General features: G+C 44.3%; 1 protein-coding gene across 1 annotated transcript in view; it reads left to right on the forward strand.

The window, feature by feature from the left end:
• Positions 1-18,069, forward strand: part of GMPR (guanosine monophosphate reductase) — a 150,580-nt gene extending 132,511 nt beyond the window's left edge. The window contains exon 9 of the mRNA XM_077269929.1: positions 16,077-18,069. Coding sequence (XP_077126044.1) covers positions 16,077-16,257 — 181 coding nt within the window. The 3' untranslated portion in view covers positions 16,258-18,069. The remainder of the gene's footprint in view (positions 1-16,076) is intronic.
• The last annotated feature ends 6,870 nt before the right edge of the window (positions 18,070-24,939 follow it).

Raw genomic sequence — 24,939 nt, forward strand, 5'->3', positions numbered from 1 at the left:
TGACTCTATATAATATATGAGTTTCACTTTTTGTATTGAAGAACTGAAATAAATTAACTTTTTTGTATATATCTGTTATCTATCTATCTATCTATCTATCTATCTATCTATCTATCTATCTATCTATCTATCTATCTATCTATCTTATTAGCCAGCTGTCTAGCATGGCATGATATGGGCATGTGACAAACTGCAAGGAGATAATTAGGTGAAGAAAAAGCCCAGTGTATAGTATAAAATCCCCAAGGGTGACTTTTTTCACATTTTAAGCAGTGAAGTGTGAGGATAGTGTCAAGACATATTTATTGCACTCCAGCTTGTCATAGATCATACCTCACAGGATTTGCCATTTATTGCAGACTGATGCTGTATTCCTTATCAGTTAATTTATTCCCTCATGCTACCTCTGGGAAAGTCTTATGCAGAGACCCTCCTGACAAGATGATAAGACAGGAATTGTTATTTTTACATTTTACTTAGTAGATTATTTTCCAATCATTACCAGTAAGTTTGGAGAAAGTGTGTCAATTGTTTATCTTTGTGGGAGTGCCCATTACCTAGTGAATGTCAGCTCAGTGATGACAACAACTAGATTGAAGATTTCAGTTGTCAACTGCAGATTTGAAAATAAAAACAAGCATCTGATTGCATTTCGATCTCTGCTAATATGTCTAAAGTGTAAACTTTTAGCCATTTTTTGATTTGCTATAGGAAATGATAAAGAAGCCATCCCATGTAGTTATTTTTTAAATCTATGGTTATGCGCATGTAGTGTAGTGTGTATATGTTTAGCTAGTCACCTACCACCCTCTTTTCTGGGATCCAGCTCCGTTCTGCTCCTCTTCTCAGTGATGTCACCACTATTCAGACTCAGACATCGTAAAAGAGACTTCCAGCTCATGCATAGAACGAGCCAGTTAGTTAGATGTGTGGTGACGTTACTGAGAAGAGCAGTGGTAGGGCACTGGATCCCGTAGAAGGTAGTGGTAGGTGAGTATATTAACACATACACATTACATTACATGGATATAAATATGCAAATTGCCTCTTCAGAGAAAAAGAGGACTTGAACTCTATAGCGCCACCTGTTGGAAGTAGCGATCCTACAAGTCACAATCAACCCTTTAACGAGTCTTGCAATATGACTTAGGATAAAAGCCAAATCAGTATCTCAATTTGCAGACACGGTGTTTCGGGCTGTTGGCCCTCGTCAGTGCGAAGCATGAGAACTGATTTGGCTAGGTGAGAGGCTCTGGACTGAGGTATAGGGGGTAAGGTTTCTCCTTGTGGAGAGTGACATACCATCTCTGGCTTGTCTAGGTAAGGAGGCTTATTCCCCATGCAATGCTCCTCTGGGAAATTTAATATACAAACTGCCGCTTCAGAGAAAATTAGGTCTTGAACTCTATAGCGCCACCTGTTGGAAGTAGCGATCCTACAAGTCACAATCAACCATTTAATGAGTCTTGTAATATGACTTAGGATAAAAGCCAAATCAATATCTCAATTTGCAGACATGGTGTTTCTGGCTGTTGGCCATCATCAGTGCAAAGCATGAAAACTGATTTGGCTAGGTGAGAGTCTCTGGACTGAGGTCTAAAGGGTAAGATTTCTCCTTGTGGAGAGTGATATAGGGCCAACAACCCGAAACACTGTCTGCAAATTGAGATACTGATTTGGCTTTTATCCTAAGTTATATTGCAAGACTCATTAAAGGGTTGATTGTGACATGTAGGATCGCTACTTCAAACAGGTGGCATTATAGATTTCAAGTCCTCTTTTTCTCTGAAGAGGCAATTGGCATATTAAATTTCCCATAGGAGCATTGTACAGTGAATAAGCCCCCCCCTTACCTTGACAAGCCAGAGATGGTGTCACTCTCCACAAGGAGAAACCTTACCCCTTACACCTCAGTCCAGAGCCTCTCACCTAGCCACATCAGTTCTCTCACTTTGCACTGACGAGGGGCAAAGTCTTCTGAATATCTTGAGTGCTGTCTCTTGGCCTTCTGGCATCGCCACTTCAGTGGCATAAGCCGGTTGCTGCTTTTGGGAGATTGCCAGGAGGATTTGGGAAGGAGATCCTAGGAGCTGTGGATGATGGGAGTCCGACTTCAATTCTGTGGAACCGGTGATAGCCGGGTCAAAAATGGATTCAGGATTGACATCGTTGAAGATAAGAAGTTACATTTTTCTTGATATATTTGGTCAACATGGTGTCTTATGACATCCTGAAGATTTGGAAGTCTGATATAATATGCCTGCAGGAGTTCAGGAAGGAAGGCAGCAGGTATGTGCTGGTGCTATCTTCTATGTCTCCTTGCCAGAATTTGTTTATTGCCTTGAAAAATGGAGTTGCAAATCCTTTGCTGGAAAGTCTTACCTTTACTGTGCTGTATTCTAAGAGGGATATCCCACTTGTAGTTTTCGTGCACAACCCCTTTGTTTGCCTGGATGACATTACTTTATTTTTTAAAAGACATTGCATTTATGTTCAGTACTCCTACAGGGTCCTGAAAGGAGAAGGGCTCTGAAACAGGAAGCATACATTTTTTTGTGAGATTTGGGATGGATCCCCAAGGCCTAGGAGGCATCCATTACCACCTCTTAATTTTTCAATTTGGAAAAATAGTGTTTTTTGGTTTTTCTCGGATGCCCCGATGTACTGCAGGAGGTGTAAAAATTTCAGGCATACCCAGGATAGTTCTGGGGAGATGCCAACTTGCAGGAATTGCAATGGTTCAGGCCATATGGCAAAAGACTGCACAAATCCTGTTATGTGTAATGTTTGTTTTGAGGAAGGCCATAAGTATCTGGACTGTAAGGCCAGGATCAGTCCTAGGTCTTAAGGCCCCGTCTCACTAAACGATTTACCAACGATCACGACCAGCGATACGACCTGGCCGTGATCGTTGGTAAGTCGCTGTGTGGTCGCTGGGGAGCTGTCACACAGACAGCTCTCTCCAGCGACCAACGATCAGGGGAACGACTTCGGCATCGTTGAAACTGTCTTCAACGATGCCGAAGTCCCCCTGCAGCACCCGGGTAACCAGGGTAAACATCGGGTTACTAAGCGCAGGGCCGCGCTTAGTAACCCGATGTTTACCCTGGTTACCAAAAAAAACAAACAGTACATACTCGCCTTTCGGTGTCCAGGTCCCTTGCCGTCCGCTTCCTGCTCTGACTGAGATCCGGCCGTACAGTGAGAGCAGAGCGCAGCGGTGACGTCACTGCTGTGCTCTCACTTCTCACTGTACGGCCGGCAGTCAGTGAGAGCAGGAAGCAGACGGCAAGGGACCTGACGGACATCAGAAGGCGAGTATGTATTGTTTGTTTTTTTTTACATTTACGCTGGTAACCAGGGTAAACATCGGGTTACTAAGCGCGGCCCTGCGCTTAGTAACCCGATGTTTACCCTGGTTACCAGTGAAGACATCGCTGGATCGGTGTCACACACACCGATTCAGCGATGTCAGCGGGGCCTCAACGACCAAAAAAAGGTCCAGGCCATTCCGACACGACCAGCGATCTCGCAGCAGGGGCCTGATCGCTGGTACGTGTCACACATAGCGAGATCGCTATGGAGGTCGCTGTTGCGTCACAAAACTTGTGACTCAGCAGCGATCTCGCTAGCGATCTCGCTATGTGAGACGGGGCCTTTACACTGAGGTCTCAGGTGGGGTAGCTACACCCCCTGCTGCTGTTATTGACATTCCACAGGTTACAGGCCCAGATCTTATTGAGGAACCTGAAATCATGGATGCACATGAAAAGGCCCTGCTCCAAACGGAGTCTCCCAGCCCAGAGGCAGCAGTTTTGGAACTTGCTGATGTTGAAGGTTAGCTCCCTCATCAGTCTGATGTCTGTGGGGAGGGGGAGTTGGAGGGTTCTCTTGGTAATTCCCCCAGTGTATCTTGGTTAGCTACTGAGGAGGAGTTGGCACTTGTAGAGGTCAAGGTGACTTCACTCTTGAGAGGCCCTCTCAGGATGAGGAGCCTGGAACTTCCAGTAAGAAGCCCAGAACGATTGGGCAGACGCCAGTGAAGATTGTTTAAGTCCGGTGAGTGAACGTAGTTACCCTCAGAATGTTTTTTCTCCTTACACCAATACTTTTTTAGGCATTCCTAAAACAGTTTTGGGGTGTTGCAGTTCCAGATGGAAGACGAAAATGGCTGAAGCAAAAGTGGCGTGTTTGTCGTCATGTAAATAACACCATCATTTTATGCCTCCCCAAGCTGGTTGGGGCATTATGTCCCTAAATATCAGGCTAATTAGATCCAAATACAGGAAAGAAATCGTCTAAGATTATATCAAACAGATGAACGCTCATATCTTTTGTCCCTAGGAATGTGGGATTGAGAACTCTCCAAGCGATAAGGACTGGCCTTACGGACAGCATGTATGGTCCGGCTCATGTGTTAATAGAAATGATGGGGTATGGATATTATTGGATAACAGGGAAATTAGTTCAGATAGTCACACAGTAGTAGAGGTGGGTAGATGTATAATTGCATATGCTAGCTATTGGGGATGGCGGGCTAGAATAATTAATGTGTACTGTCGATCGGGAAATGACAGAAAAAAGGAGCGGCTGGCTCTTTTGGAAAAATTAGGTTTGTTTCTTCTGGGCAAAATGCCTACAGTTTTAGTTGGAGACTTTAATTGCAGAACAGAAGGGAATTGTGACATAACTAGTAAAAAGTTATCCAATCTTATTTCTGATTTTTCCCTTCTAGATGCTGCTGTTCTGAAATTTGGCATCCCACCACCACCAACATTCCATGCTGATAGGGGTGGTATTGCATCCAGGATAGATAAAATGTTGCTTTCCAATAATATGTTGTGTATGAATTTTGAACAAAATGCTGTACCTTTTTCTGATCATGGTGGTTTTAGAGGTGTGTTTAGTGCGATTGATGACCGTGTGTATGGGGGTGAAGTTTGGAAGCTGAATGTAAGACTGTTAGATGATGAGGATGTGATGACTGAATTAAAAGTAAAGTATAAAGAGTGGAGAGTATGTAAGAGGGATTTTGCATGTGTGCTGGAATGGTGGGACTGGGTTAAGGTGTGTTGCAAAAAATTCTTCAAAAAATGGGGCTATAAAACAGCTGCTATTTATTGGAGCAGATTTAATGATTTAAACAGGCGTTTAGAATGGTTAAGAAAGTGTGGAGAAAGTGGGATGGATGTGTCTGATCTGTTGTTTGAGACAAAGAGTGAATTAAAGAGTGTTATGGATGAAAAGGGGAAATAAATCATCTATCACACCAAAATAGAACACCTTGAGAAACATGAAAAGTGCACAAGGTTCTTTTTAAGAAAATGAATGGGAGAAAACTTGATATGAATAAAGTCCTGGATAGGAACGGTTTGTGTGTCAGGTGAGAATGTGATAAAGGAGGTGAATAGGTTCTATAGTAAGTTATATGATAGAAAATGGATTGATTCCGGTCTTGTTTCAGAAGTGTTGAATGGGTTAGAGAACAAGTTGGATAGTGGAGAATGTGATATTTTGAATGAGGATGTGATTAGGATGAAGTAGAAAATGTGATGAAGAGTGCCAAAAAAATAATACACCAGGTAAAGGCGGATTGTGGGTAGAATTCGATGTGAAAGCATGGGATTTTCTGGGTGCTGATTTGACTGAGATATGTAAGTATTTGTGGGAGAGTGGTAAATTGTGTGAATCAATGAAAGAGGGGGTGGTTGCGCTTGTGTATAAGAAAGGTGAGAGAAAGTGCTTAGAGAATTGGAGACCTCTAACATTCCTGAATGCATATTATAAAATCTATAGCAAATTGTTGGCGAATCGTATGCGTGAGGTGATTGGTAGTGTTGTGGATGAGGATCAAGTGTGTGCTCTGCCTGCAAGGAGTATGAGTGATAACTTATTGTTATTAAGGGATTTGATTGGAGATTGCATGGGAAGGAAACAGAAGTGTATGGTTCTGACAATTGATTTTGCGAGAGCGTTTGATAGGGTTTCGCATGTGTTTTTGTTTAAAGTTCTGGAGAGAATGGGATTTCCTAAAAAATATGTGAATGGGGTAATGTCTTTGTATAATGGTGTCAAGTGAGTTTATTTTAATTGGTGGTTGAGTGAGCAAGTGAATATTATGTCTGGTGTAAGGCAGGGGTGTCCCATGTCCCCTGTCTTGTTCGTATATGTGATTGAAACTTTGTTGTGCTTGGTGAGACACGATAAAATAGTGCGAGGTTTGTTGGTACCTGGGAGTTGTGGGAAGCATGTAAAAGTTCTTGGATATAAGGATGATGTTGTGGCTGTGAGTGAAAGTGTTGCATCTATGAGTAGGGTTAAGTTGCTTTCGGAATTTTTCTGTGGTGCGTCTGGCTTTAGAGTGGATTGGAATAAATGTATTTTTAAATGTTTGGGGATGACGATATTAAAATGGAGGGGGTAAAGTGTGAGGAGGGTGTTATCAAAGTATACTGGAAGTATTATTTAATAAGGACTTGGAAGGTTGAGGAGAGCTGGGAGAAGTGTGGATTACGCATAGAACGTACCGACCAAAAGTTTGGACACACCTTCTTGTTTAAAGATTTTTCTGTATTTTCTTGACTATCAAAATTGTACATTCATACTGAAGACATCAAAACTATGAATTAACACATGTGGAATTATATACTTAACAAAAAAGTGTGAAACAACTGAAAATATGTCATATTCTAGGTTCTTCAAAGTAGCCAACTTTTGCTTTGATGACTGCTTTGCACACTCTTAGCATTCTCTTGATGAGCTTCAAGAGGTAGTCACCGGAAATAGTTTTCAATTCACAGGTGTGCCCTGTCAGGTTTAATAAGTGGGATTTCTTGCCTTATAAATGGGGTTGGGACCACCAGTTGTGTTGTGCAGAGGTCTGGTGGATGCACAGCTGATAGTCCTACTGAATAGACTGTTAGAATTTGTATTATGGCAAGAAAAAAGCCGCTAAGTAAAGAAAAATGAGTGGCCATCATTACTTTAAGAAATGAAGGTCAGTCAGTCTGAAAAATTGGGCAAACTTTGAAAGTGTCCCCAAGTGCAGTGGCAAAAACCATCAAGCGCTACAAAGAAACTGGCTCACATGAGGACCGCCCCAGGAAAGGAAGACCAAGAGTCACCTCTGCTTCTGAGGATAAATTTATCTGAGTCACCAGCCTCAGAAATCGCAGGCTAACAGAAGCTCTGATTAGAGACTAGGTCAATGCCACACAGAGTTCTAGCAGCAGACACATCTCTGCAACAACTGTTGAAAGGAGACTTTGTGCAGCAGGTCTTCATGGTAAAATAGCTGCTAGGAAACCACTGCTAAGGACAGGCAACAAGCAGAAGAGACTTGTTTGGGCTAAAGAACCATTTCCTTGTAGATTGTAAGCTTGCGAGCAGGGACCTCACTCCTAATGTCACTGTTTAAATTGTCTTAACTCGTACTGAATTTATTGTTTGTACATGTCCCCGCTTAATTGTAAAGTGCTGCGGAATATGTTGGCGCTATATAAATAAAAATTATTATTATATTATTATTATAAAGAACACAAGGAATGGACATTAGACCAGTGGAAATCTGTGCTTTGGTCTCATGAGTCCAAATTTGGGATCTTTGGTTCCAACCACCGTGTCTTTGTGTGACGCAGAAAAGGTGATCGGATGGACTCTACATGCCTGGTTTCCACCCTGAAGCATGGAGGAGGAGGTGTGATGGTGCTTTGCTGGTGACACTGTTGGGGATTTATTCAAAATTGAAGGCATACTGAACAAGCATGGCTACCACCGCATCTTGCAGCTGCATGCTATTCCATCCGGTTTGCGTTTAGTTGGACCATCATTTATTTTTCAACAGGACAATGACCTCAAACACACCTCCAGGCTGTGCATGGGCTATTTGACCAAGAAGGAGAGTAATGGGGTGCTACGCCAGATGACCTGGCCTCCACAGTCACCAGACCTGAACCCAATCCAGATGGTTTGGGGTGAGCTGGACCGCAGAGTGAAGGCAAAAGGGCCAACAAGTGCTAAGCATCTCTGGGAACTCCTTCAAGATTGTTGGAAGACCATTCCCGGTGACTACCTCTTGAAGCTCATTGAGAGAATGCCAAGAGTGTGCAAAGCAGTCATCAAAGCAAAAGTTGGCTACTTTGAAGAACCTAGAATATAAGACATAATTTCAGTTGTTTCACATTTTTTTGTTAAGTATATAATTCCACATGTGTTAATTCATAGTTTTGATACCTTCAGTGTGAATGTACAATTTTCATAGTCATGCAAATACAGAAAAATCTTTAAATGAGAAGGTGTGTTCAAACTTTTGGTCTGTACTGTAACTTACATTTTTGGTGACTGAGAGACTTGACCTCAGGTGGTAAGATTTTGATCATAAAAGCAGTGATTCTTCCTATTTTGATTTTTATTGCAACAGTTTTTCCACCATTTTACAGAAAAAGAGTGGAAAAGTTAGTTTTTACTTTTTTCTTTAGCAGTAAAATAGAGTAACTTAACAGAGAAAGTCTTTTCAAGGCTTGTCACCATGGTGGCATGGCCTTTCCAAACATTGAGATTTTTCTGGGGCTTCAGTATATCAAAACTGTAGTTATTTTGTTGAATAAAAAAACTAAGAGAGCGTACATGACAAATTATTCTACTGGTTGGATGTTGTATGTTATATGTTGGAGAAAGAGGGATTCTAGAGTGCCTTTTGCTATCAAGTGTCCGGTCTGGTATGAGGTGATTGAAAAGTTTGTGAGAAAGCATGATTTATTGAGTGTGCTGATGAATGATTTTAAAATGGCTAAGAATGTGGTGAAAATAATATGTAAGAATGAGGTGGAATGTAGTATTGTGGGTTTGAGAGGGAATGAAATTTCAGGTGTATGGAAGAGTTTGGGAACGCATGGGATGTCTATAGACAAAGGGGCTATTGCATGGATGTCCTTGCACAATATTTTGCCTGTGCGACAGGTTCAGAAGAGAAGAGGTCTGACCAGAACGGATGTGTGTCCGAGAGAAGGATGTGGTGGATGTGAGACTGTGTGGCATACTATGTGGGATTACGCGTACAGAGTGTGGAAGTGTGTAGGTGGGTTGTGTAAGGAGTTAGCGGGTGTGAGTTTTATTGATTGGCGTGTTGCGATGTTTGGTTGGTGCATGCTGTAGTGTGAAAAATAGAATACTATGGTTACTTAAAACTTGCGTGATGCAGAGTTTGTGGGAATGTGATGAATTTAGGACTTTTCAAAGAGAAGCATGTATCTGTGAATAAGTGTGCTAGGCTGATCTTTTCTAGATTATTCTTGATTTATAAATTAGACAGCAAAGGCGATGGTGGTTCTGATGCAGAGGGCATTTGGAAATTGAAAAAATGGTGGCACCTGATCAAATATCAGCACATATAATTGATGTTTAGCTATAGGGTTTTAGGATGTCTTTTGTTTATACCTTTGGTTTGTCATACTAAAATAAATATGAACCATGATGATGAGAGTTTGAAACAACGATGTTTAAGTTGATGAGCTTATATTGAGTTGTGAGGTTATGACTAACCTGAATGGTTTTAAAAGAAAAAAAAAGAAACACCATGTCTGCAAATTGAGATACTGATTTGAATTTTATCCTAAGTCATATTACAAGACTCGTTAAAGGGTTGATTGTGACCTGTAGGATCGCTACTTCCAACAGGTGGCGCTATAGAGTTCAAGTCCTCTTTTTCTCTGATGAGGCAATTTGCATACTAAATTTCCCAGAGGAGCACTGCACGGCGAATAAGCCTCCTTACCTTGACAAGCCAGAGATGGTATGTCACTCTCCACAAGGAGAAACCTTACCACTTAGATCGCATGGATATAAAAACAAATTTATTTAAAAAAAAAAAAAACACATCATGAAAGTGCTTCTTTAAGCATTCTTTACCAGTGGAGATCCTGGTCTTAAATCCCTCCATACACACTAGATTTGGCAGATATCGACACAAACGCTCTACCATCTAATGTGGTTCAACTCCTTGTTGAAGTGTGTGTTTGTGGTGGGGTAAGATTGGACAGAATGGCTGGTTAAATTTAAGCCCCACAGACTTTTGTGCTTTGACTAATTAGTCACCACCAAGTTGGATGGTCATGGGTAGTGAGTAGTTGAGAAAGAAAGCTATCCGTGGAATGAGCATTTGACCGCAAGGTGTCACTAGTGCATTGCCAGCTTTAATGCCGTGTACATGATCAAGTCTGTGGGTACATAAACTGCTCTGTTCACACTCATGCATCTTAATATATACTTGCCTTGTAATGTCTTCACATTCTGTTCCGTCCAGATGTGTCCGAATCCCAGAATTCCAAGTGGCGGAAGTTCACCGACCGCCATATTGGGACACCCAAGTGATGGGTGTCTCAATATGGAAACTTTTGGTGGTACCAGCCTCTTGCGCGGTAGCACCAGCGGAACACCATCGCACCATATACACACACACACACACTGTATAAATCATACGCATCACACATGCACACACAAACACACACTGTATATGCCGTAAGCACCAACACACTACACATACTGTATATGCCATACGCACCATACACACACACTGTATACGCCGTACACAGCCTCTTGCGCGGTACCACCAGCAGAACACCATCGCAAACACGACGCCGCCAGGATCAGCTGAATGATTCACTGACTGCCGCCATCTTTGGATAGGAGGAGCTCATGCGCAATTTTAATGTGACCGCCACTATCTGTCTGCACAAAGATGGCAGCAGTCTGATTTACTGCGTCTGCGTGAATTCCACGTAGGCGCAGTGAATCATTTGGCTGATCCCGGTGGCAGATGCACGATGTGTCTACAGGCAGAGGAAGCCGGTCACATTACAGGGGTTTTCCCATGAACGAAAGTTCATTTTAAAAATTGTCTGTGTCTGACCGTGTACGGAGCATACCACATCTCCTTGGCAGGGGAGGAAGCAAAAGACAATACTGACATTACAGCAGGGGATCACGGAGGATTCATTTTGCAAGGTAAAATATTTGACTGACTGTTTTTAAACAATATTTTACCTCACAAAATGTATCCTCTGCCATCTCCTGCTGTAATGTCAGTATTGTCTTTTGCTTCCTCCTCTGCCCAGGAGCTGTGGTATGTTCTGTACACGGTCAGACACAGAAATTTTTTAACATGAACTTTCGTTCGTGGGAAAACCCCTTTAAAAAGCAAATATCAGCGTCAACATGGCTCCTCCTAAAAAGTACGCCAATGACAATGAAAGGAAAGCAGCAAAGGCACAACATCGAAGACAACAATGGGCAAATGAGACTCTTGAAGAGCAACAGCATCGCTGGGACACAAGCAAGGCATATAGCACATGGGGTAGATAGGTCAAAGAGAAGTCAGCACATGGGGAAAGAGAGAGTGGATAGGTGGGTGAGCACATGGGGGGAGATTCTCAATGCTGCAAAGCCTGCCCCCATTGTGACATTACCGCCCTCCCGATATGATAGCATCGGGCCTCCATCTAGTATGTTATAATTAGGAATGAGTAGACCAGTGAATGTTTGGGCTCGTCAGGTTCGAGGTGGACTTAGCGGTGTAGATGAAGGAGGCCAACACTGTTTTTGTGTTTTTTTAGGGGCACTCAGCAAAGCAGCCCCATTGGGGGTACTCTGAAAATAGCCTCTGTGGGGGTACTCTGAAAACAGCCTCATTTGGAGTACTCTGTCTGAAAACAGGATATGTGGGGGCACTCTGAATACAAGCAGTTTAATACTCCTGGCCACTCTCTCTGTATTCAGGCCATGCAATGCACTGCACTTTTTTGGGGTGCAAAAAATGAGAAGACCATTAAATAGGAGACATGGCTATTGCGCTGCTGGTGGTGGTGGTATAGCTGCTGCAGGGAGGGGACGTGGTTGATCTGTGCCTGCTATGCACCCAAATAAAACATCTTCTTTTGGTACATGCAGGTGACAGGACATTCTGCGTGATTTCATAGGATGAATGGTGAGGCCAGAACAAGTAGAGGCAGTTTTAGGTTGGATGGCTGAGAGTGCCTCAAGTTCCTTTGCTTTGTCTTCCACTCAGTCCCCTGTTAAAAGTGCAGAGTTTACACTTGTGACACATGAGCATCTGTCTTTCAACTCACCCCCTTGAAAATCATGCAAGCAGTCTGTGCCGCAAGTCATGCAGCAGTCACTTCTGCTTTTTGATGACTCCGCTTGCTGTAGTTTTGTGGGCCATCCACCTGGCCCTGCCCCACAAGTGGAAGAGACTGAGTGTACTGATGCCCAACCACTTATTCTGTCTAATGATGCTTACGAAAACACAGGTGCTAACTGCTGTGGCATTCTGCAGTGTGCAGACTGGCAAAGAGGGAAGGGGTGCAGACTGGGTGGAATATGATGCAGTGAATGATGAGGTCCTAGAGCACACGTGGAGTTAAGGCCATCCGTGTGATGTGGGAAGTTCAGTAGAACAGGTGGTGGTCACGCTGCCCCAGCTGCACAACAAAAGTGGGAGCAGGGTTCAAAAGTACAGCGATCAGCCCCTAGCCAGTACATTGGTTGTTACTGCCCACTATGCCGACAAACTGAGCACACCAAAGCCAGCTCAGAAGAGCTCCCTGGAGTAGCATTTCTTCAGGCAATGTGCTGACAAGACACAGATTGTTTACACGCTCTGCCTTCAGAGTTGCCTGCCATACGGATACTGTCCTATTAATAGGACAGAGAGAGAAAGTGAGGACCTTGTGTGAAGCCTTAGACAGCAAGGGACTACAACACAGTGCAGTAAGGAAAGCTTCCAACCCCACCTAGCTAGTGGGATTCTGAATCGCTTCCAGGCTGGCTGGACCTCTCCATCACCTGTGATCCGTACCCTGGACTGTGGCTGCCTACTACCAGTAAAAGGTAAAGAGACTACAACCTTGTGTCCTCCAATTCTTTCCGGCACTACACCGTCTGTCATCTTTGCCTACTACACCGGGAGCCCTGGGGACTAGGCTTCACTTGTGGAAAGCCGTACCATCCCTGATGCAATAACATCATCCCCAGTGGACCCCTTTAAGCAGTGTTGGTCATCTGTGTCCAAATACCACAGGTGGCGTCACAAACATTCTTTATTCCAAACAGCCCCTTTAAAGACTTTCCCTTTAACTTGGATGCCCAGGGCCACGGACCGGGTCGCTGCCACCGTGACCACCCCTTTAACGACCACCGGACGCGGTACCGATTGTCCCCTAGGCCCTAGCAGGCGCTCCACCAGCATTTCAAAAGTCCTGGCCTTTGAAATGCTACCATTCCCACTGGTGAAAATGGACACTTTTTAAAAAACTTTTGACAGTGGCTGTCCCACAGTACATGGTTTCCAGCCACTACTACCTTTCCAGGTCAGTGCCCTACATGTTGCAGACAAAATCAGGTGTGCACTGCGCAACATCATCAATGGCAAGGTCCACATAACCACTGATACATGGACCAGTAAGCACGAGCAGGGATGTTATATCTCCCTAACTGCCCACTAAGTAAATGTAATTGTGGCTAGGCCTGAGACGGGAAGTGATTTGGCGCATGTCTGAACACCACCGAGGAATTAATGGATGTTCCTCTGTACCTGTTGCCTGCCCCTTCTACGGCGCTTCCTCCACCGCTTCCTTATCTGGTCAGCGTAACACCTGCATGACCAACTTCAGCACAGCCAGGGGAAAAGGACAGCAAGCTTTTCTGAAACTCATCTGTTTGGGGAAAAATCCCACAATGCACAGGAGCTATGGACGGGAATCAAACACCAGACCGATGAGTGGTTGTTGCCCCTGAACCTCAAGCCCAGCCTGATGGTGTGCGATAACAGTTTAAATCTTGTTGCAGCTCTAGTCATAGCCGGTATGACGCACATCCCTTGCCTGAGGCATGTGCTAAATTTAGTAGTGCAGAGATTCCTGAAAAATTACCCCGAGATGTCAGAGATGCTGCAGAAGGTGCGGGGCGTCGGTGCATGCTTTCGGCATTCTCACCCTGCTTCTGCATTCCCGCTCACCGGCTGATATGCGACGTACTAACAAGTTGGAACTCCACCTTGCATATGCTGTAAAAACTGTATGAGAAGCAGCAGGCAATAGTTGAGTTTCATAATGTAGCACGTGTGGGTGAGTCGCTCTGTAAAACAACACCGCTTCACCATCAATGAGTAGGCCTTCATGTGGGATGTGTGTGCTGTGTTGCGCTGCTTCAAGTACTCCAGGGCCAGCACTGATGATGCTATCATCAGCTTTACTATCCCACTTCTATGCCTCCTTGAAAAAAATGCTTCAGGAGATAATGGATGAGGTGATAGCACAGCAGGAAGAGGAGGAGGAACAGGGACCATTCACACCATTATCAGGCTAGTCATCTACACATGGCTCGGAGGGTGGGTTCCTGTACCAACAGAGGCCAGGTACACAACTGTCCAGGCAAGGGACACTTTTGGAGGAGGAGGAGGATCTGTCTTCACAGCAGGGTGACACCCATTACTTCCATCACTGGAGTGGAAAATGCGGGACTACAAGTGCACCTTCCTCAGCATGCCACAACATCTAGCACCACTATCTGATATGGTCCGTATTAGCAGGAGGCAGACTTTCAACAACATGGTGGAAGATTATGTGTCCACACATCTACATGTGCTGAGTGATGGTTCTGCCCAATTTAACTTCTGGGTCACCAAACTGAACACATGGCCTGAGCCTTGGAGGTGCTGGCCTGTCCTTCGGCAAGTGTACTGTCAGAACGTTTGTTTAGCAGGCACTGGGTGTGATCACAGACAAGTGCATCCGCCTGTCCATAGTCAACGTGGGCAAGCTCACATTAATTAAAATGAACCAAGCATGGATCTCATAGAACTTATATAGAATAGAGAAGTGCTGACTAGAGAAGTAAACCAGCCTCACCCAGACATTGTTATACCCAACAGCAGTTTGCTCATTCTATTTGCCATTCCTAATATTTTTTCGCTGCCTCAAATTAAAAAAAAACAGAAAACAAAGAGGTTGTTTTGCGAGTTCCCCCATGTAGTGCAGTGGGGTTTATGCAGTGCGACAGATAGGCAGGGACCACAGAAAGTTCAACATAAAAATGTTATTATTTCCAGACTCGCGTAAACAAAAGTGATATCCTCTGGTTCACAGCTGGGTTCCCACAAACAGTCCTTGTTGCAACCCATTGCCATTGGCAATGGCACCACTGTAACTCCTGGGTGTTTCAGCCGCTTTGAAGTCCCTGGCTCTGTGTTTGCTTCACACAGGCCTGGTTGTGTGGCACCCCAGGAGTTCGGGTAACACAGTGGTGCAGTCTTCCTCTCGGGGAGGGTAATGCCATGCCATGCCTGGAGACAGGAGGGATCCCTGTGGCAGGTAATCTTACATGCAACACTTTCTGACTCCAGGCCAGAAGGGGGAGCTCTAAACCCGGTTTAAGGGGAACTTCCCTATATACATTGGGGAATTGAGAGCCAGTGAAGGGATTTGCGGAGGGGAGAAGCAGAGGAGAGAGGTGGATTAGTCAAGCAGCAGCGCTAATGACGGACTGAAGAGGTGCGAGAATGTTAGCAGGGAGGTCACAGAAGAGGATATTGCAGTAGTCAAGGTGGGAGATGATGAGGGCATGCACTTACATTTTAGTAGATTGATGGTGGAGGAAAGGACAGATTCTGGAAGTATTTTTGTGTTGGAGATGGCAGGAGGTGGCAAGAGCTTAGATGTGCGGTTTGAAGGACAGGGCAGAGTCAAGGTTAACTCTGCAGCAGCTGACATCTGGTACAGCAGAAATGGTGGTGCCTTTAATTGTAATGGATATAGTGGGTAGGGGTATTAGGTGAAATGGAGGAAAGATGATGAGTTCTGTTTTGTTCACATTGAGTTTTATGAAGCAAGAGGAGAAGGAGGATATGGCTCATTACTATCAATCAATATAACTACTGCTGACAACTATCTGACACCTCTCGTGACAGCTCACTATAATGCAGCCGGAGTTCATTATATATCACATTTGCAGTTAACCCATTATTTCCAAGCTTCTGCTATGCAGATAACGGGATCATGTTCTCTACTTATTTTGTTTTTCAGGGCTTCTGAAGGCCGGACAGTGGAGGTTCCATACAGAGGAGATGTGGAGAATACTGCGCGGGACATCTTGGGAGGACTGAGATCCACTTGTACATATGTTGGAGCTGCCAAACTCAAAGAGCTAAGCAGAAGGACAACTTTTATTCGCGTGACTCAGCAATCCAACCAGATGTTTTCTTAATGTATATGCAGCCTCCATACTGATCTCATCGTCGAGCCGTCCAGTTTGTAATTCCACAAAACGTTTCCTTGGTACAGGAAAAACATTTCCCAAAATAAAACAACAATAACCCAGAGAACACAAGGTCTCTATGGAATAGATCAGTGATCTCCAACCTCTGGCTCTCCAGTGGTTGCAAACCTACAACTCCTACAAGCCATAACAACTATCAGGTGTTAGTGCATGCTGAGGGTTGTAGTTTTACCATCACGGAAAAACCGCATGTTGAGAAACACAGCAGTAAATGCATGACCTCATAAGTTCTCTTTAGTTCTGTGTTTTTTTAGCTTGCCAAACGTCCAGGATTTTAGTACGGTAATTCATTGACAGCGCAGAAAGCACTTTTCTTTGTAACATATTTTAGTATCATTTGCAAACAGTTATGTTATGTATCTATTATCAATCTTATTTATAACTAGAAGTTTGGATGACTGTTACAAATGTATTTAATGTATCCATTAGGTCACCTGAATATGCATTTATGCACTCAAATTAAATTAGATCAAATCTTCTAATATGAGGCCAATTTAAGGCCTTAAAGGGAAATTACCCTTTAAAATGATTTACTGAAAGGCCCGAGGCAGTAGTGCTCAGTAGAAATATGTGACACAATCCTTGTGTGACCATCACGTCTTTGTTACTTCACTGAAGTTGACAATACACAGATTTTTCCCCTTAATACAATGCAACTTTATATTCTTTTATACACTGAAAATTGATAAAATGAATAAAACCATTTGGGCTAATAGCGGGCACCAGATTACTGTATCTTGGGCTCACACAAAAAAAACCCTCCTCAAGGAGCCAAAATGGAGGGCACACCATGTGATAAAAAAGGTCTGCTGTACTGACCATTGCAAAGGATATGCCTTGCTGTTCATAACTTTTCCTTGCTAAGTCAACTGTTTGTTAGGGTGCTGGGAGTAGTATCTGGGGTGATCACTACGGGGGCTGCATTCTGAAGTGGGTTCGCTATGATCAGAAACAACTTTGCAGATCTAATCAGTTATAATAAAAGAAGTGGCTTTATAATTTTACATTAAAGTTTACATTTAAATCTAATAGAAAAAACCCGAAAACTACGTATATGCATGATATATTGCTAATTGTGTGATGAAAAGATTATCATTATTGCCAGATATCAATGCTTTGCACTGTCCAGCAGGTTTGCGCAAAAGAAAAGGATGTGACTGGAATGAATTGTATCTCGTCTAGATAAAGTTGCTTGTATATTGTCACACTATATGTCGGCATTGTGTTCAACGTCACGTTTGTCAACATGGACTCTTGTACAAAATGTACATATTGTTATGATGAGTGAGCAGACCTGTGCTCTTCAGAGCCATGTCATATGCAATTGTTTCGGTATCATGTTTGTCTTGAAACTCATTTACTGCTGCTTAAAATTTGCATTTTTCATGTGAGAAGATGGCACGGCACCAACACACGTCTTCATTCCACCGTATAAGTCTTGGATCACGAAAGCATGTGCCAAACCTGCAATTTATGTGCCATTAAAATAGATACTATACATCCATAATGAGGTATGGATAACTAGAAGGATAACGGCAATATTCCTGTAATAAGAGAAGCAGTTCATGACAGGTACAGGGCAAGATGCAATGTAAGAATATTATCTTTGGATGTGCCTTTATTAAACATATCTGTTCTACAGCTGCACTTTGGAAGAACCTCAAATTGTCTTCTAACCTTAGCCATAAATGAAAGATCTGTGCTGAAATGAACATAAATAAAGATGATGGTTAATCTCCAGTGTACATTCTCTCTGCAATATAACGCCTCCAAACAATCATCCAATTTGTATTTAATATATTTTTATATATATATATATATATATATATATATATATATATACTGTATATGTTTACAGTGCCTTGAGAAAGTATTCGGCCCCCTGGAACTTTTCAACCTTTTCCCACATATCATGCTTCAAACATAAAGATACCAAATGTAAATTTTTGGTGAAGATTCAGCAACAAATGGAACACAATTGTGAAGTTGAACGAAATTTATTGGTTATTTAAAGTTTTTGTGTTAATTCAAAAACTGAAAAGTGGGGCGTGCAATATAATTCGGCCTGTTGTGAATTAGACTTTTTGGCTCCCTCTTGTGGTTACTAGTGATATGACTCTGGGATTGTCTTTCCTCAGTTTGGCACCCCCCTGGGTCGTTAGTCCAGGGGTGTTGCTATATAAACTTCCTGGATCCTTAGTCCAGTGCCTGGCATCGTTGTAATCAGATCCTTTCTGTTTGCTGCTGTCTGCTGGTCCTGGTTCGTGCTAAATTAAGCTAAGTCCTGCTTCTTTGTTTTTTGGTTATTTGCTTGCTCTCATTTTTGTCCAGCTTGTACTAAATGTGATTCCTGACCTTGCTGGAAGCTCTAGGGGGCTGGTGTTCTCCCCCCGGGCCATTAGACGATTCGGGGGTTCTTGAATATCCAGCGTGGATATTTTGATAGGGTTTTTGCTGACCATATAAGTCATCTTACTATATTCTGCTATTAGCTAGTGGGCCTCTCTTTGCTAAATACCTAGCTCATTCTTACATTTGTCTTTTCCTCTTACCTCACCGTTATTATTTGTTGGGGGCTTGTATCCAACTTTTGGGGTCTTTTCTCTGGAGGCAAGAAAGGTCTTTCTTTTCCCTTCTAGGGTTAGTTAGTTCTCCGGCTGGCGTGAGACGTCTAGAACCAACGTAGGCACGTTCCCCGGCTGCTGCTATTTGTGGTGCTAGGATTAGATATATGGTCAGCTCAGTTACCACTGCCCTATGAGCTGTTTTTTTGTGTTTGCAGACTTAGTAATTATTTCTGAGACCCTCTGCCATTGGGGTCATAACATCGGCCCCTTTAACTTAATACTTTGTTGCCCCACCTTTTGCTGTGATTACAGCTGCATGTCGCTTGGGGTATGTCTCTATCAGTTTTGTACATTGAGAGACTGAAATTCTTACCCATTCTTCCTTGGCAAACAGCTCGAGTTCAGTGAGGTTTGTGTTGTGAATTCCGTTCTCGGGCTCCCTCCTGTGGTCATGAGTGGTGTTGTGTGAGACTTAGTAATTATTTCTGAGACCCTCTGCCATTGGGGTCATAACTAGTGTTGAGCATTCCGATACCGCAAGTATCGGGTATCGGCCGATATTTGCTGTATCGGAATTCCGATACCGAGATCCGATATTTTTGTGGTATCGGGTATCGGTATCGAAACAACATTAATGTGTAAAAGAAAGAATTAAAATAAAAAATATTGCTATACTCACCTCTCCGACGCAGCCTGGAGCTTACCGAGGGAACCGGCAGCGTTGTTTGCTTAAAATTCGCGCTTTTCCTCCCTTACGTGAAGTCCCGGCTTGTGATTGGTCGCGTGCCGCCCATGTGGCCGCGACGCGACCAATCACAGCAAGCCGTGACGTAATTTTAGGTCCTTCAGGATTTTAAAATTACGTTCTGGCTTGTGATTGGTCGCGTCGCGGTCACATGGGCGACGCGACCAATCACAAGCAGTGACGTCACGGGAGGCTGGACACGCGCGCATTTTAAAATGCGCGCTTGTCCTGCCTCCCGTGACGTCACGGCTTGTGATTGGTCGCGTCGCCCATGTGGCCGCGACGCGACCAATCATAGCAAGCCGTGACGTAATTTCAGGTCCTTCAGGATTTTAAAATTACGTTCCGGCGTTGTGATTGGTCGCGTCGCGGTCACATGGGCGACGCGACCAATCACAAGCCGTGACGTCACGGGAGGCAGGACAAGCGCGCATTTTAAAATGCGCGCGTGTCCAGCCTCCCGTGACGTCACGGCTTGTGATTGGTCGCGTCGCCCATGTGACCGCGACGCGACCAATCACAAGCCAGAACGTAATTTTAAAATCCTGAAGGACCTAAAATTACGTCACGGCTTGCTGTGATTGGTCGCGTCGCGGCCACATGGGCGGCACGCGACCAATCACAAGCCGGGACTTCACGTAAGGGAGGAAAAGCGCGAATTTTAAGCAAACAACGCTGCCGGTTCCCTCGGTAAGCTCCAGGCTGCGTCGGAGAGGTGAGTATAGCAATATTTTTTATTTTAATTCTTTCTTTTACACATTAATATGGTTCCCAGGGCCTGAAGGAGAGTTTCCTCTCCTTCAGGCCCTGGGAACCATCAGGAATACCGTCCGATACATGAGTCCCATTGACTTGTATTGGTATCGGGTATCGGTATCGGATTAGATCCGATACTTTGCCGGTATCGGCCGATACTTTCCGATACCGATACTTTCAAGTATCGGACGGTATCGCTCAACACTAGTCATAACAGTATGCCAGGCCAACATTGAATGTTTAATGCATTGCAGAAGTGGGATAATAAGAAAGGAAATTCTGAGTTTTTTTTTTTTGTTTGTTTTTTTTCCTCTCTTCCTCCCCTTTACCTCTGAGTGGCTTGTGCTTGCTGCAGACATGAATGTCCAGACCTTGATTACAAGTGTAGACCAGCTTGCTGCTCGTGTGCAGGGCATACAAGATTTTGTTACCAGTAGTCCAATGTCTGAACCTAAAATACCTATTCCTGAACTGTTTTCTGGAGACCGATTTAAGTTTAGGAATTTCAGGAATAATTGTAAATTGTTTCTATCTCTGAGACCCCGTTCATCTGGAAATTCAGCTCAGCAAGTTAAAATTGTTATCTCTTTTTTACGGGGCGACCCTCAGGATTGGGCTTTCTCGCTAGCGCCAGGAGATCCGGCATTGGCAAATATTGATGCGTTTTTTCTGGCGCTCGGATTGCTTTACGAGGAACCCAATCTTGAAGTTCAGGCAGAAAAAGCCTTGCTGGCTATTTCTCAGGGCCAGGATGAAGCTGAAGTGTATTGCCAAAAATTTCGGAAATGGTCCGTGCTTACTCAGTGGAATGAGTGTGCTCTGGCCGCAAATTTCAGAAATGGCCTTTCTGAAGCCATTAAGAAGGTGATGGTGGGTTTCCCCATTCCTACAAGTCTGAACGATTCCATGGCGCTGGCTATTCAAATTGACCGGCGTGTGCGGGAGCGCAAAACCGCTAATCCTCTGGTGGTGTTGTCTGAACAAACACCTGATTTAATGCAATGTGATAGAATTCAGACTAGAAATGAGCGGAAAAATCATAGACGTCAGAATGGGTTGTGTTTTTACTGTGGTGATTCTACACATGTTATATCAGCATGCTCTAAACGCCTAACAAGGGTTGTTAGTCCTGTCGCCATTGGTAATTTGCAACCTAAATTTATTTTGTCTGTGACTTTAATTTGCTCATTGTCTTCTTACCCTGTTATGGCGTTTGTGGATTCAGGCGCTGCCCTGAGTCTTATGGATCTGTCATTTGCCAAGCGCTGTGGTTTTGTTCTTGAACCGTTGGTAAATCCTATTCCTCTTAGAGGTATTGATGCTACGCCATTGGCGGAAAATAAACCGCAGTTTTGGACGCAGGTAACCATGTGCATGACTCCTGAACATCGGGAGGTGATTCGTTTTCTTGTTCTGCATAAAATGCATGATTTGGTCGTTTTGGGTCTGCCATGGTTACAGACCCACAATCCAGTCTTGGATTGGAAGGCAATGTCTGTGTCAAGTTGGGGCTGTCAGGGAATTCATGCTGATTCTCCGCCGGTGTCTATTGCTTCCTCTACTCCTTCGGAAGTTCCTGAGTATTTGTCTGATTATCAGGATGTATTCAGCGAGTCCAGGTCCAGTGCTCTGCCTCCTCATAGGGACTGTGACTGCGCCATAGATTTGATTCCAGGTAGTAAATTTCCTAAGGGAAGACTATTTAATCTGTCTGTACCTGAGCATGCCGCAATGCGTTCATATATCAAGGAGTCTCTGGAGAAGGGGCATATCCGTCCATCCTCTTCCCCTCTTGGTGCGGGATTCTTTTTTGTGGCCAAGAAGGACGGATCTTTGAGACCTTGTATTGACTATCGGCTTCTGAATAAAATCACTGTTAAATTTCAGTATCCTTTGCCTCTGTTGTCGGACTTGTTTGCCCGGATTAAAGGTGCCAAGTGGTTCACCAAGATAGATCTTCGTGGTGCGTACAACCTTGTGCGCATTAAGCAAGGAGATGAATGGAAGACTGCATTTAATACGCCCGAAGGTCATTTTGAGTACTTGGTGATGCCTTTTGGGCTCTCTAATGCTCCCTCAGTGTTTCAGTCCTTTATGCATGATATTTTCCGGAAGTATCTGGATAAATTTATGATTGTTTATCTGGATGATATTCTGGTTTTCTCTGAAGATTGGGACTCACATGTGGAGCAGGTCAGGATGGTGTTTCAGGTTTTGCGTGAGAATGCTTTGTTTGTTAAGGGCTCAAAGTGTCTCTTTGGAGTACAGAAGGTTCCCTTTTTGGGGTTTATTTTTTCCCCTTCTGCTGTGGAGATGGACCCAGTCAAGGTCCGAGCTATTCATGATTGGACTCAACCCACGTCAGTTAAGAGTCTTCAGAAGTTCTTGGGTTTTGCTAACTTCTACCGTCGTTTTATCGCTAATTTTTCTAGCGTTGTTAAACCTTTGACGGATATGACCAAGAAAGGTTCTGATGTTGCTAACTGGGCTCCTGCAGCCGTGGAGGCGTTCCAAGAGTTGAAGCGCCGGTTTACTTCGGCGCCTGTTTTGTGCCAGCCTGATGTCTCACTTCCCTTTCAGGTCGAAGTGGATGCTTCTGAGATTGGGGCAGGGGCCGTTTTGTCGCAGAGAGGCCCTGGTTGCTCGGTAATGAGACCATGTGCTTTCTTCTCTAGGAAGTTTTTGCCTGCTGAGCGGAATTATGATGTTGGCAATCGGGAGTTGCTGGCCATGAAGTGGGCATTTGAGAAGTGGCGTCATTGGCTCGAGGGTGCTAAGCATCGTGTGGTGGTCTTGACTGATCACAAAAATTTGATGTATCTCGAGTCTGCTAAACGCCTGAATCCTAGACAGGCCCGCTGGTCATTGTTTTTCTCCCGTTTTGACTTTGTGGTCTCGTATTTACCAGGTTCAAAGAATGTGAAGGCTGATGCTCTTTCAAGGAGCTTTGTGCCTGACTCTCCTGGAGTCGCAGAACCAGTTGGTATTCTTAAAGAGGGAGTTATCTTGTCAGCCATTTCTCCTGATTTGCGACGTGTGTTGCAAAGATTTCAGGCTGGTAGACCTGACTCTTGTCCACCTGACAGACTGTTTGTTCCTGATAAGTGGACCAGCAGAGTCATTTCCGAGGTTCATTCCTCGGTGTTGGCAGGGCATCCGGGAATTTTTGGCACCAGAGATCTGGTGGCTAGGTCCTTTTGGTGGCCTTCCTTGTCACGGGATGTGCGGTCATTTGTGCAGTCCTGTGGGACTTGTGCTCGAGCTAAGCCTTGCTGTTCTCGTGCCAGCGGGTTGCTCTTGCCCTTGCCTGTCCCGAAGAGGCCTTGGACACACATTTCCATGGATTTCATTTCAGATCTCCCGGTGTCTCAGGGCATGTCTGTCATCTGGGTGGTATGTGATCGCTTTTCTAAAATGGTCCATTTGGTGCCTTTGCCTAAGCTGCCTTCCTCTTCCGATCTGGTTCCTGTGTTCTTTCAGAATGTGGTTCGTTTACACGGCATTCCTGAGAATATTGTGTCTGACAGAGGATCCCAGTTTGTTTCCAGGTTCTGGCGATCCTTTTGTGCTAGGATGGGCATTGATTTGTCGTTTTCGTCTGCCTTTCATCCTCAGACTAATGGACAAACGGAGCGAACTAATCAGACTCTGGAGGCTTATTTGAGGTGTTTTGTTTCGGCAGATCAGGATGATTGGGTGACCTTCTTGCCGTTGGCTGAGTTTGCCCTTAATAATCGGGCTAGTTCCGCTACTTTGGTTTCGCCATTTTTCTGCAACTCTGGTTTCCACCCTCGTTTTTCCTCGGGACATGTGGAGCCTTCTGACTGTCCTGGGGTAGATTCTGTGGTGGATAGGTTGCAGCAGATCTGGAATCATGTGGTGGACAACTTAAAGTTGTCACAGGAGAAGGCTCAGCGTTTTGCCAACCGCCGCCGCGGTGTGGGTCCCCGACTTCGTGTTGGGGATTTGGTATGGCTGTCTTCTCGATTTGTTCCTATGAAGGTCTCCTCTCCTAAATTTAAGCCTCGTTTCATCGGTACTTACAAGATATTGGAAATCCTTAATCCTGTGTCCTTTCGCTTGGATCTTCCGGTGTCGTTTGCCATTCACAACGTGTTCCATAGGTCTTTGTTGCGGCGGTACGTTGTACCTGTGGTTCCTTCTGTTGAGCCTCCTGCTCCAGTGTTGGTTGAGGGCGAGTTGGAGTACGTGGTGGAGAAGATCTTGGATTCTCGTCTCTCCAGACGGAGGCTTCAGTATCTGGTCAAGTGGAAGGGCTATGGTCAGGAGGATAATTCCTGGGTGGTTGCCTCTGATGTGCATGCGGCCGATTTAGTTCGTGCCTTTCACGCTGCTCATCCTGATCGCCCTGGTGGTCTTGGTGAGGGTTCGGTGACCCCTCCTTAAGGGGGGGGTACTGTTGTGAATTAGACTTTTTGGCTCCCTCTTGTGGTTACTAGTGATATGACTCTGGGATTGTCTTTCCTCAGTTTGGCACCCACCTGGGTCGTTAGTCCAGGGGTGTTGCTATATAAACTTCCT

The sequence above is a fragment of the Ranitomeya variabilis genome, chromosome 6, assembly GCF_051348905.1.
Source record: "Ranitomeya variabilis isolate aRanVar5 chromosome 6, aRanVar5.hap1, whole genome shotgun sequence".
NCBI lineage: Eukaryota > Metazoa > Chordata > Amphibia > Anura > Dendrobatidae > Ranitomeya > Ranitomeya variabilis.